Here is a 20252-nt window from a genome sequence, read left to right on the forward strand (position 1 = left end):
TTCTGTCTTAGGGCACATCTTCACTAGCACTGCTAAGCGTTGCTAGTGTAGTCACGACAGAGCACTGGGAGAGAGCTCTCCCAGTGCTCAAAAAAACACCCTCCTCTGTGAGGGATGTAGCAACCAGTCTGGGGCACTGTCTACACTAGTGTGTTACAGTGCTGAAACCAGCTGCACTCAGGGGTGTGTTTTTTCACACCCCATGAGCGAGAAAGTTGTAGCGCTATAAACTGTCAGTGTAAACAAGGCCTTAGTAACACTTTTCACTACTGACAAAGCTTGAAGTGGACAACACAGGAGTTTAAGGAACACAAACCAGCACAATCCAAATCTTTGAATGCTAAAAAAAAGACCCACAAATTTGCAAGAGACAGAAATGTTTAAAGTGTGCCCAGCAGATTTCAAACACCTAATAACGTTTTTAACTGCTATACATTGTTGTTATAGGCTAGTAGTGTTATATCTTCCTCCAAGTGTAGTCAGTAAGCCAAGTGTTTTCAAGTAACACCAGAGAACTGACATTCAGAGAAACATGACAACTTCTGATGGAAGCTAAGATCAGACCTACTCAGTCAAAGGGGCAAGGAGTGTCATAGCCGGGGAAGAAGTGTTACAGAAGGGCTCTTGGTGGGGGGCAGAGATAAGGCACATGGGGCATTTCCAAGTACTGCCCAACAAACAAAAAAAAAGAACAAAATGAAAACCAATCTAGCAACTTAGACATACAAAGGAGGATTTATATGTGGAGAAAAAGGTCAGAGAGAAGCATTCTCACAGCAAGTATTAGGAACATTCCATAGCTTTTCCCATCAAACTAGATGGCAAAGCTATAGGACACCAATGGTAAACCCCACCACAGAATGCGTAGCATTGCTGTGGCCAGCACCACGTATTTTTAAAATTAAATTATTTGCCAGCTTCCAGGGAAGAAGGATAGAACGGAGAAACCATCCATACCAAGAAGATCTTCGCATTTACTTCAAACACGCTGGTTCATTGAAACACGTTTTGCAATCCACTTATAGCCTCCTGTCCCAGAATGGAATCTTACTTTATCATCTGAGCACCAGTTAGCTCCACTGTTGCTAACGGTTGGTCAGCATTTTCCACCCTCACTTTATTATATCGCCCACCCAAAGACAACATGGCATATACATAAGCTTGGAAGGATTTGATTTTTATTGGTCAATGTCCATAAATGTCAATTTTACCATACACAAACATATGAAAAAAATATTTCCATTGATAACTGAAATTTACAGATAAGCAAAGTAAGTTCTCAAGCAGCATTTTCTTATCAGGGTTTGATTTAAGGATATTTATTTTGTATATTCTGACATATGATATTGTCAATTTGTTTTAATAGCTATAAAGCTTTAACTTTTTGAATCTCTATGTCTACTCTTGATTGTCTTCTCTCCCCCCCATTTTCTGATCCACCCCCATAATTTCCTGCAATTGTCAATATTTAAATCTATAGAAATAAAAAAAAATGCTGAAAATCCATAATTTTGTGCACCTGTGTAAAAAAAAAATCAATCACTAAAATAGGAAAATGCTTACAAATAAACATCAATATTATTTTAAAAAAATAATCAAATTCTGCCAAGCCTATGTATGCAAGAACTATGGCTTGAAGCCATAGTTAACTGTGTCAGTGTAATTAATTAAAGTCAGTCTTGAGTTAAAGGGGAAGATAAGACCAAGTGGGTCTACTCCTTCATTCTACCCAGGAAAAGCTTCCATTGACTAGGGATCAGGCCCACTGTAAATTCATTGAATTCAAAAGTAACTGAAAACCAGTGTTTCTTTTTTTAAAAATGAGGTGTTGCTGCAATTCATGAGTAAAGAAACAAAGCTCTTAATATTTCAATTTAAAGGAGGCAAGATAGAGAACAGCAATGCAAATGACAGTATCACTAATACATATTAACAACTTCTGCAAGAAAGGTTAAAGGAAGATGTTACAATGTATGCCACACATGCATACGACAAAAACAAATGCAGCTTGATCTTGGTCTACTGATGCAATATCAGGAGCGTGAGGCCTCATATCTTCCTGCAAATTAAAAGCACCCTCCCCTCAAGTAACCACCATAAAAAGTAATAAACAAATTAAATTCTACAAAAAGCAAACACCAAGATAACATTACATAGTATTAACAAGAGGGAAATTTAGTGTTAAGGCTGAAATTTTATCTTCCCCCTCCCTACAGAAGGGGTATCGATATCAGCTGATCTTACATGTCACATATGCTACAATACTTAAGCATTCATTGATTAAAGTCGAATTTCAGCCTTACCTCTGAATTTCTATACATTTGTGGGCTAGTGTCCAACTCTTTATGATGATATTAACACTGATTTTGTGGTGTAACAATTAAAAAGATCACACAGAACAGATAGCAAACAGAACTGAAGCAAAATTTTTTCCATTCTTTCATGGGATGCCAAGCAGGATTGGATTCACCACTGACTTCCATATCAGCTGAACAACTTTCACCCTGAAAAAGAAAAATCAATCAATCATAAGGACTCTTCTACACAGTCATGATTTCAGCTGTTAAGAAAAAGAAAGGCCTTTTGAAATCTAATACATTTTAATAACGACGTGTAAGTTATAAAATTCTTTTAAAAAGCACTTCATGAAATCCAGATTCCTTGGTGAACGTTTATTATTATCATCCAATTATGAAAGCAAACCATGACTGATGGGTCTTAAAAATATTTAATTAGGCAAAATGTTCTCTGTGAAGTGACAGATATACAAAGCCCATCCCCTCACATTTTTCATGATTTCATATATCAAATAAATACCTGGGATGAAAAAGGGAAAGATTTACAGTGGTTATTTTCTTACGGTTATCTAAGAATTCCTTGGACCTGATTCACAGGGCTTTACTCCAGCTGTATACCCGTGTAATTCCATTAGAATCACTAGAGTTCATTAGCACTGTATTGCTATATAACAGTGAATCAGGTCCTTCCTGAATACTTCATGCACATACAAATCATGGTAGAACAGTAGTGCACGGAAATTAAGTGCTGGGTTTTGTAACAAACCCAAGAAGTGCTAGGGTTCACTTAACAAGGTTTTTGGAAGTCTTTGGATAATTTCTATCCCCATACCCACGCTCCCCCCCAACAGGCCTAACGTCCTAACTGACTTTTAGATTTCTTTTGTGATAGGTGGGATATGAGATGCTCTCCCCTTCTTTTTCTTCTTCAATCTCTCCAGGAGATAGCCAGCTGCCTGCATGGCGATATCTACAATTGTAGAAAGGGAAGGGGAGCAGGGAGGGAGGGTCAAACACCTCTTTCACTGACAGGAATTATGGAGGAGAGTCACTTTATTATCTAGTGTACTGGATGGCATCCAAACTTGAAGGACTAGATTTCTTCTTTGTTGGGGAGCAGTTCTGAGAGCTGTTTTGTGTCTAGACAAGATCCACAGGTACAAGGTACAGGTACATGTGTGCAAGAATAAGATTAGTTTTAAAACACCAGTTTCCAAGTGAAGCTGATGAATTTAATGAACCCCAAAATGAAGGGCTCATGAAGATTAACAGATTTTAAGGTGAGAAACATTTATACTCTAGTTTGACTTCCTGCATAACACAGGCCATAGAATTTCATCCAGTGATTCTTGAATCAAGTTCAATTACTTACTTGTTATTGAACTAGAGCAGGGGCGGGCAAACTTTTTGGCCTGAGGGCCGAATCGGGTTTCAAAAATTGTACGGAGAGCCAGCTAGGGGAGGGGGGCGGTGCCCGCCCCCCATCAACCCCCCACCTGCTTCTCGCCCCTGACAGCCCCCCCGCCCCCCCGGGATCCCTGCCCCATCCAACCACCCCTACTCTCTGTCCCCTGACCACCCCCGGAACCCCTGCCCAAGTGCCCCCTCGCTGCCCCATCCAACCCCCCCTTTCCTTCCTTACTGCCCCCCTGGGACCCCTGCACCATCCAACCACCCCTTCTCCGTCCCCTGACTGCCCCCCCCAGGACCCCTGCCCCATCCAACCCCCTTCTTCCTGACTGCCCCCCTGGGACTCCTTCCCCCATTCAACCCCCCGTTCCCCACCCCCTGACCACTTCCACTGCCCCACTCCCTGACCACCACCCTGAACTCCCCTGCCCGCTATCCAACCCGCCCTGCCCCCTTACGGCGCAGCACAGAGCACCGGGTCAGGCCGGGCTCTGCAGCTGCACTGCCCCAGGAGCTCGCAGCCCCGCCGCGCCACACCGCCTGGAGCATTGCACCAGCGGTGCAGTGAGCTGAGGCTGCAGGGGAGGGGGAACAGCAGGGGAGCGGCCCAGGGCAAGCCTCCTGGGCCGGGGCCGGGCAGGAGGGTCCCGCGGGACGGATGTGGCTCACAGGCCGTAGTTTGCCCACCTCTGAACTAGAGTGTCTGGGGCAAGCCAGGAAGATACCAAATAGACTCCTGTTTGGACCCATCTTTATTAACTGTCTAGTCATACCAGCATACCGCTGTCTGATGCGGACAGCAGCACCTGTGTGCCTATACTTTTTTGGTTTGCAGCATAGACAACTCTATTACAGATCATGGCCGTGACATAGGCTGTAACATATTTCCCTTACCTAATTCTATAACCATTTTATCCCACCCAAAATGGTGGTATGAGAACACAAATACACTGTATGTGCCAGATTGACTGTGGACCAGCATTTTAGACAGGTTTCTAGAAGTCCAATGGCTGGCTAATCCAGAAAGCCACACCCATTAATTAGGTGAAGGGCAGCAAATGCGGAAACCACTGCTCACCATGATGGGAAATTTAAGGTGGGGGTGAAAATTCCAGCTCCTGTTTCCCCCACATAAAACAAACTTATTGTACAAGAAATCTTCAAATGAGCTATCATAAGAAATAATAAAGAAGGGAGGGAGGGAGGGAGAGAGGAAGGAGGTGTAGTATTTTTGATGAGACATAAAACCAAAGGTTTGTCCACTTATCACATATCCAGCTCTGGAATGGAACATTCCTCTAATGAATAAAGTAATTGTTCTGTGTAGTTACTACAGCACTGATTCAACAAAGAATTTAAAGTATGTGCTTAACTTTAAGCTCATGTTTATATCCCACTGAGGCCACGGGCATTTAAACGTGAGCTCTAGTGCCATACAGTTTAAATTTGTGAAACACTGAGATCCTGTGACATGAAAGACACTAGATAAATGTAAGCTATACTCAGAAATCAAGAGGAGGTTCCTCACCCTGCGCAGTAACTAGTTCTTCAAGATGCACGTCCCTATGGGTGCGCCTCTTGAGCAGATTTTCCCTTAGCAGTGTCCATTCAGCTATCTATACAACCTCACACTGCACAATGAGGATATATAGGGCTTCACAGGCAAACCACCCTCAGCGGTTCCTTCTCTATCCGAATGTCAAAGAACTGTCCAAATCAGAGAAGGGCAGGTAGTGGAACACCCATAGGGACACATCTTGAAGAGCTACAATTAGTGTACAGGGTGAGTCACCTCTTCTTCTCTTCAAGTAGTGTCTCCGTGGATTCTTCACTTCAGGTGACTCCCAAGGAGTATCCCCACAGGGAGAAGGGAGCTTCAGAATGGAGTCCTGGTCTTTAGAAAGTACCACTTTACCAAGCGCCACATCCTATCTGGCAGCATGGATCAAGGCATAATATTTAGAAAAAGCACACTCTGGACATTATGAGGCCCATGTAGCAACTCTACATATCTCAGACACTGGAATGATTTTGAATAAAGCTGTGGATATTGCTTCTGATCCCACAGAGTGTGCTATTATCCCCAGGGTGGACAGAGCACCCACTGTGTCATAGCAAGTTACAACACACCCAGAGATCTATCTTGAAAGTCTCTGGGCAGAGATTGAGGATCTCTTGGATCTCTCTGCAATGGAGACAAACAGTCTAGGTGATTTCCAAAACAGCTAGTTCCTACCTAGATAGAAGGCTAATGCCCATCTAACATCTCAGGTATGAAAGCAGGTCTCCAGCTGAGACTTGCGTGATTTTGGGAAAAACACCAGTAGATTAATAGTCTCGGTAAGATGAAAATCCAACAGCACTTTAGGTAAGACAGTGAAAGATACCGCAAGTGGTGTGTGTGTGTGGGGGGGGGGGGGGGGTTTGCCATCAAGGCCCCAATTTCACCAACCCTACAGGCCAACTTGATAGCTACTAGAAAAGACCTTCTTCATAGATAAATAAAGTAAGGAGCAGGTTGCCATAGACTGAAATGGAGGTCTTATGAGATATTTGAGTATCAGGTTGAGAACCCAAGTTGGAGTGGGATCCTTAACCCGGATGTAGAAGCTCCCCAAAATCTTGAGGGCATAAGGTGAGCAAATATGGAAAGTCCTCCTAGTGAAGGATGAAATGCCGATACTGCGGCCAGGTGAACCTTAATCAAGCTAATTGATAACCCTGATTTCTTTAGATCCAGCAGGTAATCCAGCACGGCTGTAAGCGAGGTGGATGCAGGCACAAGTCGGTGATGGTGACATCACTGGTTGGATCTTTTCCATTTCTGAAGATAAGTTATTAGATTTGACTCCATTCTGTTGTTTAGTAATACTTGTTGTACCTCTGTTGAGAAGGTGGACTCCAATCCTATAAACCAAGTGGAAGCCATGCTCAGAGGCGGAGGACTCTTAGGTTGGGGTGAAGCACATGACCTGCATACTGGGAGAGGAGAGGAGGGGGTGGTTGGAAGCTTGAACACCAGATGGACACACAAGTGAAGCAGGTAAGGATACCAAGCTTGTCTAAGCCATGTCAGTACTATAAAAATAAGCCTGGCCTTGTCCTGTCTGATCTTGTTCATCGCTCTTAATATTAGCAGTGTTGGAGAGAATGCATGGAAGTCCAACTCCCATTCATAGTCCTGGGAGAAGCTCCTCTGAGCACATGGGCTGTGAAATTCTGGACTCCAGGAGAGTAAACGGTTGAGATCTGAATCTGATGGGCTATATACCATTTCCATACATTTATAGCATCGGCGTACAGGGTGGGGAATCTTGTTCCTCCCTGTTTGCTGATAAAAAACATGCAAGTCACATTGTCTGTCATGATCCTGATTGATTTGCCCCGATAAGGGGTAGGAACCGAAGGCAGGCATCCCTGAATTCCAACAGGTTGACATAGAAACTGGTTTCTCAGGCCATTCAGGTATGCTCCCCAATAGCGATGCATCCGTTCACAATTATTGGTGGACCAGGGCAACGAAAGGGATGTCTGCTCAAACACTGAATTGATTTTTGAACTAATCTAAGGAATTCTTCAACTAGAGGGGAACCATGACCTGTTTGTCCAGGCTGTGTCAGGCTGATGAATAGGTCCTCCTGAGCCAACCTTGGAAGCAGCAGAGGCATAGTCTTGCATGCTCAGTCACAAAGGTGCAATCAGCCATATGATCTAGGAGCTGTAAACAGTTCCTTATTGTACAGGGGCTTCCTTGAATTGTTCCAACCAACCAGATCAGACACAGTTATGAGTCTGTCTGTGGTAAGGTAAGCCCTGGCTGCCGACGAATCAAAGTACTCCCCTATGAATTATATTCTCTGTACAGGTGCTAATATAGATTTTTTATATATATATATTTAGCTGCAGACCCAACTCCTGGAAGAGAGAAAGGGCCTCTGGGTACAAGTCAGTACTGCTTCATAAGGTCAGCCCCCCAGTAGCCAATTGTTCAAATATAGGAAGACTAAAATCTTTTCTCACCAAAAGGTAAGCAGCTACTGTGGCTAGAATCTTTGAGAACAGGGAAGTACTCAGTATCAAAAATTATCCTGGACCATGGTAAAACGCTGATATTTCCTGTGGGGGGAAGGGAGCCTATCACTATATGAAAATAAGTGACCTGTAGGCCGAGGGCCAAAAAACAATCTCCAGCCCCTAGATAAGGAATTATAGCTTCCAGAGTCACTATCCTAAACTTCTGAGACTTTCTGAATTTGTTCAGTGGTCTTAGATCTAAGATCCAGCTCCACCCTATGTCTTCTATGGCATGAGGAAATACTTGGAACAAAACCCTTTCCCCATGTGAGGGGATGGACTGGCTTTACTGCTCCTAAATGAAGAAGATAGTGCACTTCTTGTCTCAGTATAATCTTGTGAGATGGGTGCCTGAAGGACAGGGACTAATCAGGGGGAGGGACAAAATAAATGATATAGTCCGATGTTATGACCTCAGACCACTTCTCTGTTGTAATATGCCACCAAGCCAGATGGACATGGGAAAGGTGGTCTACAAAGGTGGGGAGGTGGGTAAGTGGTTACCCTCGTGAACTAGAGGTGATGGAGAAATCAAACTTTCTGACTGACCCATCAAAATTGCTGTTTCAGTGACGACTGGGTACTCACTGAAGGAGAAGTAGCAGCTCTCTCTCTCTCTGGAATTTCTGTCTTTTCCTAGCGAGTTCAGCGGTACTGCGAAATCCTGAGAACTGAGTATGACAATCTTTCGGCAGTTTGGGATGTACTAAATCTGCTTTTGTTTGCAGCAGTGTGATATTATATATATATACACACATATACATATACATATACATATACATACACACACACACACACACACACACTTATATAAATCTTAAATATAAAATCTTAATATGACCCTGGAGTCCTTTAGTGTATGCAGGGAGTCATCCATGATCTCTAAGAAGAGCTTCCAACCATCAAACAAGAGGTCCTCAACACTGTTTTGAACCTCCTTCGGGAACCCAAAGAGCTGTAGCTATGACACCATGAGCATAATAATCACTGTAGAGATGGATCTGGCAGCAGCGCCCGTGGCATTGAACCGACTCTTGAAGAGAGGTTCTGGGTAACAACTGACTTTCTGCAATGATGGCCTGAAAATGTTCTCTATGCTCCTGTGGAAGATGTTCAATGAAAGCAGCAAATGTATTTTAGTCCATGAAGTTGTACTTGGTTATGATCACCTGATTGATTGTGATCCAAAACTGGAGGGTCATAGATGAGTAGGACTTTCTGCCAAAAAGGTCTCACCTCTTTTGGTCTTTGTCATAAGCGGCAGACCTGGAGTAATGCTGTTTTCCCCACTCATTTACACCACCCACCACCAGGGAACTAGGTGGGAAAACACAAATCTGAGTCACTGGAAGAACAGACTATTTTTTATCCGCCCATTTACAAGTTGGTAGGATGGTGGCAGAAGTTTGCCACACAGCCTTTGCTGGATCCAGGAGTGCTTCATTAATGGGTAGCACAACCCAGGTGGACGTTGCCTATTGTAGAATGTCCAGCTGCTTGTCCTGCGAGTCTTCGATCTATTCGTGAGCTATCAGAAGGGAGTCAGCCACCTTCTTCACAAGGTCCTGGAACCTGGAGAAAACTGTCAGCCATAGATGGTGGCAAAGGCATGACTATCTTGTCCGGAGACAAGAATGAAATGGGAGTTTGAAGGGCAGCCTCCTTAACCACCCTAGCCTTCTGTTCCTCAAATGTTTCCTCATACTGTAGGTTGGTTGGGGGAGGACAGTGCAGCTCTACCACCATGATTCCCCAGAGCCAAAGGTCTGGCAAATTGCTGCCAATATGCAGCCCAAGGGTCCCAGTATAGCCATTGGGGAGGTTCCTTGCTATGGGTTCCTGGCATTACCTTTGAGCAAGGAATTGGCACGGAAGAAGCAAAAGCTGAACTGGAAGCTAAGACTGGGGAGAAATTGGCATAGAAACCAGAATATAGAGGCGCAGGGCCAGTTGGTGGCATATAAAGGAGGCAGTACATGGCAGGTGGGATTGGGAGGCAGTTGGCCCACTGGTAGGGGTAGGAGCATAGACATGGTTCAGTTATGGGAAGGGAGAGAAAGAACAGCAGGAAACGGGGATGGTGGAAGTTCTGAATGAAAGAAAAATACTCGTCTTTATAAGCTCAGTACACAAAAAGTGTGCGCATATGCATGCACCTGCACAGTATTATAGGGGCTGCTGATAACAGCCCCTTTACTCAAGACAGCCTAAAATGCTTCATTAGAAAGAATTCTTGCTACCTTTTCTTTGGGAAGTTCTCACAACTCCATTGTTTGCAGCAGGCCTTTGATATTCAGCAGGGGAAATTCCTTCACGCTTATGAAGTGCCTTTTCTTTGGCCCATGAAATTCCATTTAACTTTTGCTAAGATATAATTTGTTAAAAGTTGCTGTTTCCCTTCTCTTGCTTGCATTCTACAGAACAGGTCAAATGTTTAAAATTTCATCATAGGGGGAAAACATCATTGGCTCCGAAACGTGTCAATTTCTCTTGAAAATTATCACCCAGCTTTGCAGCTACTACAACTGCATGTGTTGTACTTGTTTATGTAAATATCACAACGTCTTTACACATCCCACTAAACCCTTTGTCTCAATGCTACAATTGATCATTTGTATATGAGAACACATCCTTATACTTCTGCCTACCACTATGGCACTCCTACACGAAGAAAGACTCAGTTCCTATTTTGTTATCACAAGCATGATACTCACAGGGATTGTTACTGTGTGTTTCTGTCTTCCCAGTCTTGGCAAGTTTGGTTGAGTTCTGCTGTGCTTTGCTTTGCTCCTCCCCAGTTAGCAGGGCTTTTATTTCAGAGGGGATTTTCCCTTGGTCCATTGCCATGCACCACTGCTTGTACTGAAATATGCAAACACGTTAAGCACTAGCAAACTGGCAAGATCACATTAGCAGACAAAACAGAGCTGTAATCTTTACCTTCCGGTATCTTTATTTAAGTACATTTGAATGTACTAGGCTGGAGCCTTTTACATGATTGCTGATGAGTCAAGCATGTGTTCATGATTACACACCTGGCCTGAGCAAATCTTGCTTCAGTTAATAAAACTACTACTGGTGGCAGTGCTACATACTACAATACAGTAATTATTAAACTGCAAGGAACACTGCATGCATTTGCTGGCATGTCAAAAGCCAGAATACTCTTCCAGCTCACCACCTTTTAAAGCAACGATTTCACATGAATCTAATGCTGGTGGATACTCAGGAGTTCTTTTCTGGTACTCTGCAAGCCAGAATTATGGGAAGCTTCCCTTCCTTTCAGCCACATCATAACTGATTAAAACTTCCTCATGAACAGGCTACAAAACATACAAACTTTTTTTGGTTCTGAGGGACGGAGGGATGGGAAAGTAGAGGTTACCAACCTAACCTCTGCTGGTTAAACTATGAATAAAAGCTACCAATCAAAGAAGAGAAAGTAAAGGATTGTTGTTGGACTATCCACTGATTCCTTAACAAAGATGATTATTTTGGGTAGCTCAGCCTACCAAAGACTAAATTTCCAACCAAAACCTCCATTTTTCAAGCTCACTTTTGCCCACCAACTTACTGTGCCTGCAAAAGTGTACATATACCCATTTCGTGCACACAGTGAGATCTAGACAGCTGAGCAACCAAGTACACAATCTACACATACAAATACAATTTTGTGCATGGAGTCAGCCACATGCACAAAAGCAAAGGCTGGCTGAACATGTCTACAAACTACAGATGACTCTACATATCAATATTTCAGTATGCCCCTTCCCAGCCTTTGAAGTCAGACACTTTCCGAGATATAAGAAATAAGACTTTAAAATGACAAATTTATGCACAGCAGTCACCTTGCTTACCTATATCTAGTACAAATATGACTAATCTTGTAAACCTCTTCTTATACCAAGATCATATTCAACATGTAAACCAAGCAAGCACTTAACATATTTGTTCTTGTGATTTTGACATTTGAGGACCTAATCATGCTCTCATTTAAGTCAACAACAAAACTCTCAATGACTTCAGTGAGAGCAGAATCTAGGCCAAACCCAGGTTTAGGTTAGAAGAAAATTCCTTACCATTTCCAGCTCTTCTCTAAGTGCACAGATTGCTCTCTCTCTACTTGATACCAGCTCTTCCAGATACTGGTATCTCAGCTTCTTTCTCGCTCTGCATTCTCTCGCACTCTGACGACTTCTCTCAAGTTTTGCCTTCAAATCTATTTTGGCTGGTTTACGACCTCGTTTGCCCGGTTTCTTTACTTTGCCTCCGACCACCTATAAGATGACAGTAAATTAAACTTCCATTCAGCTTGGGGGGAATAAGCATGAACTTCCTCCTGTTGTGCTGGATTTGCATAGCAAGAGGGGAGCCTACTGCTGGTAAATTTACCGTGAAGGAATAAAAGGGGTGTATGAAAATCAAAACAGCAATATTCCATCAAATTCTCTGATGCCTCAAGTGTAGTACTTCATTATTTTAGTTGATACTGGATAACAGAGGAAGAAGAGTTTACTTTTTATTTTTGGGGGCTGACGAAAGTAGTTAGACAGCAGCAGCAACAAGGACTTCTTAATGTGAAGCACTGATCAAGCAGCTGTACTGTGAGCTACCCCAATATGACCTGGAGAACCATTTTGCAGAAGCACAAAAAGATCCATCAACTCACCAGCCAAGTATGAGGGCCTGTTTGAGTATCATTTGCCATTATGAACCATGACATGCAGGGAGGAATCCTGTCCACTAGGAATATTACAGAGCCCCAAAGTCAGAATGGAGTTTAGCATCTTAAATAAGAGTTTATGATTATATAATAATCCTAAAATTATTTTTTAAATAAAATTATAAGGTTGATTTCCAAATCAGATACAAGTCATGGCTGCAGCTGAGCTTTCTAGGGTTTCATGCAGACATAAGTCTTAAAAAAAAAATCAATCAATATGAGAGAGTCACTTCTTGTTTCCAAAATACACTTTACAAAAGGAGTCTCAATCTATTTACACAGACTTGTGCTTCTTAAGATCAGCTCTGCAAAGTTTGACTCGCCCATGACAGATTTTTGTTTTTTCGATAGATGACAAAAGTATCATCTTCATAGAGATAGGCAGGTAAAGTAGATTGTCTTGTTGGTAAGCTTTCACGATTTTCCAAAGCAGATCGTATATGCTTTATTGATGCACAGAACAGCAATATTGTAAAAGTTAATAAATTAAGAAATATTTCATGTTGCAGTTTCTCTATAATCTTGACTCCTCTCTCTCTCCTTAGGCTTTTACCAGTCCATCTAACCGTATATTCTTTTTTTTTCCTATAGATCTTCATCAAAAAGACAATATAGTGTTAATGATTTAAACCAAAAAACCATTGCCTCACTATAACTATAACAATACATATAGCAACTTGAAATAATTGTTTAGAGCTACAGCATATTCCTATTTTACAACTGTATACTGTAGTTATGTGTTATGGCAATAAAAAAAAATAAAAAATAGTAATAATGCAATACCACCAAAGTGCAGCCACCTCGGTGACACAGATTAGCTACGCAACAGTGAGAAGTAGTAAATGTTGGCCATGGATACCAGAACAAAGCTCTATTCTTTCAAAGAGTGCCAAGCAATGTTCTTGCAAAACAGGCAGAACACCTCAGATGTTGAAGTTTCATACCTGAAAGCACACACACATGCCCACAGCAAATTATGTGACATGTTCTATTTATGTGCCACAGAAGAAAGAAGGGCCAAGTTGACCCTGATGGGATTTGAAAGCATGGTTCCAGGGAGTCTATTCTAACCCCAGTCCATCCCATGTGCATCCTCTTAGTTCCGAATCATTTCCAAAGGAATCTATGACAGATTTTAGTTAACTGGTAATTTGGTTACGTTTCCATTCTCAATTTCTATTCCATTCCACTCCCCTCCTGTCCCAATACTGCCACCTCCACAGGAATTGAATGTGTACTCCATCTAAAGTATCCAGCTACCATCACTGAATTAGGAGAATCTACTTTAAAATGTACTACATTTCAAATACAGCCGTGTGTAGAAAGGAATAATTTTTCTACCATTTACTCCTCAGTTCCCCTCCCAACATATTTTTGCTTCTAATGCAGAACGCAGCACCTAGATTTCTTTCAAACCCAATACCGGTGCTATTACATGGAGTAGCCTTGCAAATGTTTTGCTAGGCATGCAGCCCACGCTACCAACCAAAAAGAAACTCTCACTGTAGGGTGATTAGAATCCTTCAGTTTGATGAGCAGAGCATTGGGACTTTCCTCTACACCCAATACCTTCATGGATCACTGGTTTGATTTTCCCAGATTTCAAAAACCTGTGATGAATACACCAGTTAGTACTGCATCTTTAGCTTGCGATTCAGATGTAGCAATTTATGCACGCACTGATTTTTCTTATAGGCAAGCGTTCAAATGTTCAAGCGTTACATCAGGTTTTTATTGCACAACACAAACATTGTAGAACAAGTGATATCTGTGATTATCAAAGCAAGTTTGTTTTGTAGCATCACGCAGTAAAAACAATTTATCACTAAGTGAACTCGTTCTAGAATAAAAAGTGGATTAGACAACAGAACTCATTCTTTATGTAGTGAAATGATTCAGCAATCACTTGGCAGCCTAATCTTATCCCCTCATATATTGCCTTTTCTAATTTATTCAGAAGTGGCTGCCTGCCCTGAGCAAACAGGGGAACACAGTGTTCTTCATGAACTTCTATTGATTTTGAAACAAATATAATGAAGTCATAAGATCGGAAGAAAATTCAAATCCTTTGTCAAGTTTGAGCTGCAGAATGTTATTTTAACTGTTAAGTTCCCTGCACCCTTCCTATGACAGAAGACTCCAAAGCATGTTATTTAAGATTTTCTATTTTAAATTCAAATAAAAAATGCCAAAGGAACAAAATTCATTCTCACATTCCTCCACTGATCTCACTAGGCTATACCTGTGGTAAATTTGACCCAAGGCAAAAAAAAGTTTTCTAAGCACCTTGTCAGACACAGTTATAATAATTGGCTGGTTTCCATGCAAACTAAATGTTTTGCTTCACTGCAATAACTAAGGTGTGGTTGCTTATTCCAATATGGGTTACTTCTATAATGCTTTATATGTTTAAAGTGCTACAGGAGTTATATATTATATTAACATAGAGATAGACAGATAGACAGGGCCCCAGGCACTCAGAGTACATTATCTTTTTTATCCATCATCCAAAGCACGATCATGGGACTGGAACATTAATAGTCCCAAAGGAGATTCCACAGTTTCTGGATATTACATTATCCCAGAGATCACATCTTAATGATCTAAGCATCAGGTTTGAAACACTTAAGACTCTATGGAACCAGAAGATAGATTTGCCTTTGTGTTCTTAAGCAAAAGCTCACCTCTTACACTGTTGTGCAATGTGCTTAGTTGGCTGCTGCCATATTTCCCAGGAGTGGCTGCATTAAATTTCAGTGACACTGTACATGCACAGTTTATGAAGCAGTTAGATTATCCTTTCACCTTGATGGACCTCTACTCATGCTACACAACACTTTATATTTTGGTACACTATTTGCCCTCCCTTCCAAGTTCTCCGATCACTTAAGTTGCCCTGTACACAGGGCTCTATCCACAGATGGGAGGACAGCAGGCTCTGTCTTTAAGGTCACTACTCCCCTATGAGTTAGCCACCACGATTGTGGTAATTTAAATGTGAAGCATCTTCCCCTCTGATTTGAGATGGATATCAACAATTCCATAATATTCTAATCTCCACACAGCGCAGGAAGAGTCTCAAGGTTTCAACCACAGGTTCTCACACGATTCTGCTCCACTTTGCACATAACCAGGTGATTTAATACAGTCCTGCTACCACAACAGGTATTTTTCTTGGGAACACAGGACTTTTGTTCTTTACTGTAAATTTGAGCAACATGGCTAGGAAAAAATCTTGGTTAAATCCTTTGTATTACTGTCTCTTCCTTGACTTCCAGTCATGTTTGCTTAGTTGGTTGCTATGTTGATATGACAGCAGAGAATGACATAAGGCAGTACTGCAAGCTGAATCCAGGTATGGATGATAGAAAAAAATAACTCCCAAACTCCCTTTCTATTTGCACTGAGTTAATATAGTATCAGGAGTTATTAGCATTCAGCAACTGTCTTTTTAAACAGTCATGTGTGATCAAGAGCCAAAAGAGAAAGATCGCCATTAATAATGATAATAACGACATCTATTTGTTGTAGCCGTATTAGTCACAGGATAGTAGAGAGACACAAGGTGGGTGAGGTAATATCTTCTTTTGGATTAACTTCTGTTGGTGATAAACAAGCTTCTGAGCTTGCACAGAGCTGAAGAAGCAGCTCGGTAACTCTCACTAACAGAAGTTGGCCCAATAAAAGATATTACCTCACTCACCTTATCTGTTTATCAGAAATCCAAAAGAGTTTAATGTTTCAGTTATTTTTTTTTTTTTTTTGCAGATTTCAGAAACTAAAAAAAAGTCTTCTCCCGTTTCTAATACCATATCAAGATCTTCATATCACTCTTGCTCATGAGAGGTATCCGAGTTCAGGGCATAGCTACTTGGCTTGGGAGGGATATGAAGACAGCAATCAGCTTTCTGAGAGGAGAAAAAAGGGTAAAAGACCAATGGGAAGAGACCTGGCAGAAACCCAAAACAGATATGCTAGATTCCAGAGGGAGCCATGTACAGAATCAGATTCCTCACTGGAAAGACAGATCAACAGGACATGGAGAATATGAGCACTGGTGGGGAAATTAAGGGCTGAAGCACATTGATAGGGTAATGTGAGAAAGCTCGCACTGCTGCTGCATCAGCATATATTGGACTAGGATGATGTTTTGGGAATCTCTCAAACTAGTAAGAGGTTCTGTTGTCACCTGCGCTGTAATCTTGGGTGCCTTAATGCTATGCTGCAATGACTCAGAGCCCTGACATCAGTAGCCACCCCACAAGCATAAAGGTCTCACCCTGGATTCCATCAGACTACTTACTCCTTCCAGGTTGACACCAACAACCCTTCCAGTCCTGAGTCTCCCCAAATCTGTCCACCCCAAGTTCTTAACTACCAGGCACTTGGACTTTTCCCCTCTGGCTCATAATCCCTGAAGATATAAAACCAACCCCCCAACACTAGCTTTGCTTTGGCACATACATTCTACAGTTTGCACACCACAGACCTGCTTGGGGTAAAAACAAACAAAAGGTTTATTTAATAGAAAAAAGGTCACAGATTCAAAGATAAAATAGGAAAAGCAAACATACACAAGTTACACAGAAAATAAACAAAGATGCAACCTCAGGCTTTACACTTTCAAAGTATATCAACTCCCTTTTCTAACACAAAAGATACCTATTGCCTCTGAACAGTTTACCAGTGTTTCATGGACAGCACCTGTCAAGTGACAGTCCCTCAGTTTCTGGAGGCTGTTCAGTTCAAACCCCTTCCATTTTTACAGGTTTGCAGTTTGTTCACTATAGATACTCAAAGAGGGGGAAAACTCCTCCTATTCTTAGTTTTCCTTCTGTTTCAAATCGTTTCAATGTTTTCCCATTAACTTTAATGGCCATAATTTGTCTTTTCCTGGATAGTACAATCCTAGATGTTCAAAGCTACTCTCCTCTGATTGGGGAGGCGGCCCCTCCCTGCCTGGCTGCTCACCATCCCACTGTGAGGTGGAGCTGAATGCTACACCACAAATTATGAGCACAATTTTATATATACACAAATACCTAAATTCATAACCAGTCTGTACACATCTCATAATGATCATCAAGTTCAGAACACTACAAATGTTCGTAAAATACCTTATTTGACATTTTTATAGCACAACAACATTGTATTACTTCCGAGGCCATTCTGCACCAAAAAATTAAAAATTCTGTACACAATATTTTAAAATTCTTCAAGTTTTGTCAATAACTAAATGCGAGGCCCAAGCATGGCAGTGGGGAGCACAGGCCACTGGCTGCATGAAGGTGGGAGATCACCCTGCAGCACTCCCACCCCACACCTCCTGACAAGGACTAAGCAGTGAGGCTGCACCCGACCCTAACACCGCTCAAGGCCTGGGCCTGCCCCAGAAACAGCCTCAGGCCCTGCAACTCTGCACCAGGTTTGGGGCAGGCAGGCTCAACCAGACAGGATCCAAGTATTGAGGGATCCAGGTGTGAGGTGAAAGGATTCTGTGTGGGACAATCTGTGCAGGCCGCTCAGTGTGGAGTCTAGGTGTGGGGGGGATCTGCAGGCACAAAGGCTCGTTTTGGGAGGGGGAGGGTGGTTCCCAGATTCTGGGGCAATGGGACTCTGCAGGGGCCTCCAGATGAAGGTGGATTGGGCTCAGTGGAGTGTTGTGGGGGTCTCAGCAGGGGGTCTGGGTGCTGGGTGAGTGGGGCTTGGTGGGGTGGGGGTCTGGGTGCACCTAGTTGGGGGTCTGGATGTGGGGGCTCATCAGGGTGGGGACTTCAGTGCAGGGAGCTCAGTGGGGGGTGGTGGTCTGGGTGCAGGGTGGTATGGGTGCAGGGGTCTCCAGATGCAGGGGTTGAGGTTCAGTGGGGTGTGGTCCGGGTATGGAGGACAGGAGGGTTGTGGGTGTATGGGGTGAAGCTTGGCAGGGGTGCCTGAGTATGGGACGTCCAGATGCATGGGGTTAGGTGGATGGGGGAGCAGCTCCTCGTACAGTGACCCCTCCCCCCGCAGCTGAGGAGCGATGGGGGAAGGAAGCAGGGGAGGATGATGAGCTTCCTGCATCTGGGGGAGGTTTCTGGGAGGTGGGTCTGACACAGCCCCAGCCACTCCTTGCAAGGGAAAAGGAAGTCCCGTCCTCTCCTACCTCCAGCCCAGCCAGGACTAGCAGCTGATCCTGGCTTAGGGTAAGAGCCGCTAGCTGGGGTGTCCCCAACCCTGCAGTGATTTACCTCCCCGCCGGCTGTTCTGGGGGCCTGAAACAATGTACCTGCGCAGCTCGGGAATGGTGCATGACTGTTCTTGCAACTTCCCTTTGCTTCCCTGTCAGAAAGTCGTATTTCTGAGGGGAAGCAACTAAATCTGCAGGGACATTAATTCTGCACATGTGCAGTGGCACAGAATTCCCCCAGGAGTAAAATTGTATGCTCAACTGCTTACTCTATGGGGTTCACACCCCACATCCACAACACAGGGTGTCTGGACTCCGATTCTCACAACCAGCTCCACGGATTAATACAGGATTCCACTCCCCACAGCCATCAATATCTCTCAGCAGCTCCCAATTCACTTGAAAAGAAATTATTAGTTACTGAACTGTGCAAACACCATTTCAGCCAGCAGCACTTGAGGTTAAACTAACAAAGGTTTCTTGTATGTTCAAGATCTCTGCATACACAGAAATTATATTCTCTAGAATGGGGGCAGAGTGTCACACAAATACCAGAGTCTACATGAAAATTAGAAATTGCATACATACAAGCAGAATGTTGTAGCTTATATGGTGATTCAGGTACTTGCTCTTATAAAGTATAATGGCTGGAAGTATACAGAGGTATACAGACATGCCAACTCTCGCAATCAATTCTGAACAACATTAAGCCTCACTCATGATCTCACAATAAAACTCTCAATGTTAGGATTTTTTTGAGACTGAGGCACATTCTAATGTGTTTCCAGTCAAACAAGAGTTACTCCACCCTAAAAAAAGGAATGTAGCTTCTCCACCTGGCAGTTAATTCCAAAGTACTTTGAAAGACAATGAGAATTCAGAAAAGGAGTACTTGTGGCACCTTAGAGACTAACAAATTTATTAGAGCATAAGCTTTCGTGAGCTACAGCTCACTTCATCGGATGCATTTGGTGGAAAAAACAGAGGAGAGATTTATATACACACACACAGAGAACATGAAACAATGGGTTTATCATACACACTGTAAGGAGAGTGATCAGGAAGAGGGTAGCAGATAGAATACCCCAGGTCAGAATCTGTCCTATCTGCTACCCAAGATCCATAAACCTGGAAATCCTGGATGCCCCATCATCTCAGGCATTGGCACCCTGACAGCAGGATTGTCTGGCTATGTAGACTCCCTCCTCAGGCCCTTCGTTACCAGCAGTCCCAGCTATCTTCGAGACACCACTGACTTCCTGAGGAAGCTACAGTCCATTGGTGATCTTCCTAAAAACACCATCCTAGCCACTTTTCTTTGTTGGGCCTGTCCTGTAGTTATCAACAGAACGCCACTAGCCATCACCTTCAGCCCCCAACTAAAACCCCTCCAACGCATCATCAAGGATCTACAACCTATCCTGAAGGACGAGCCATCGCTCTCTCAGATCTTGGGAGACAGACCAGTCCTTGCTTACAGACAGCCCCCCAATCTGAAGCAAATACTCACCAGCAACCACACACCACACAACAGAACCACTAACCCAGGAACCTATCCTTGCAACAAAGCCCGTTGCCAACT

The 20252-nt window shown here is 43.0% G+C and overlaps 1 protein-coding gene across 1 annotated transcript in view; it reads right to left on the bottom strand.

The window, feature by feature from the left end:
- Positions 1 to 1161: 1161 nt before the first annotated feature.
- Positions 1162 to 20252, bottom strand: part of CREBL2 (cAMP responsive element binding protein like 2) — a 43059-nt gene continuing 23968 nt past the window's right edge. The window contains exons 2-4 of the mRNA XM_038372485.2: positions 11861 to 12058; positions 10496 to 10643; positions 1162 to 2504 (exon numbers count right to left, since the gene is read on the bottom strand). Of these exons, the coding sequence (XP_038228413.1) occupies positions 2500 to 2504; positions 10496 to 10643; positions 11861 to 12058 (351 nt within the window). The 3' untranslated portion in view covers positions 1162 to 2499. The remainder of the gene's footprint in view (positions 2505 to 10495; positions 10644 to 11860; positions 12059 to 20252) is intronic.

Source organism: Dermochelys coriacea, chromosome 1, assembly GCF_009764565.3.
Source record: "Dermochelys coriacea isolate rDerCor1 chromosome 1, rDerCor1.pri.v4, whole genome shotgun sequence".
Taxonomy (NCBI): Eukaryota; Metazoa; Chordata; order Testudines; family Dermochelyidae; genus Dermochelys; species Dermochelys coriacea.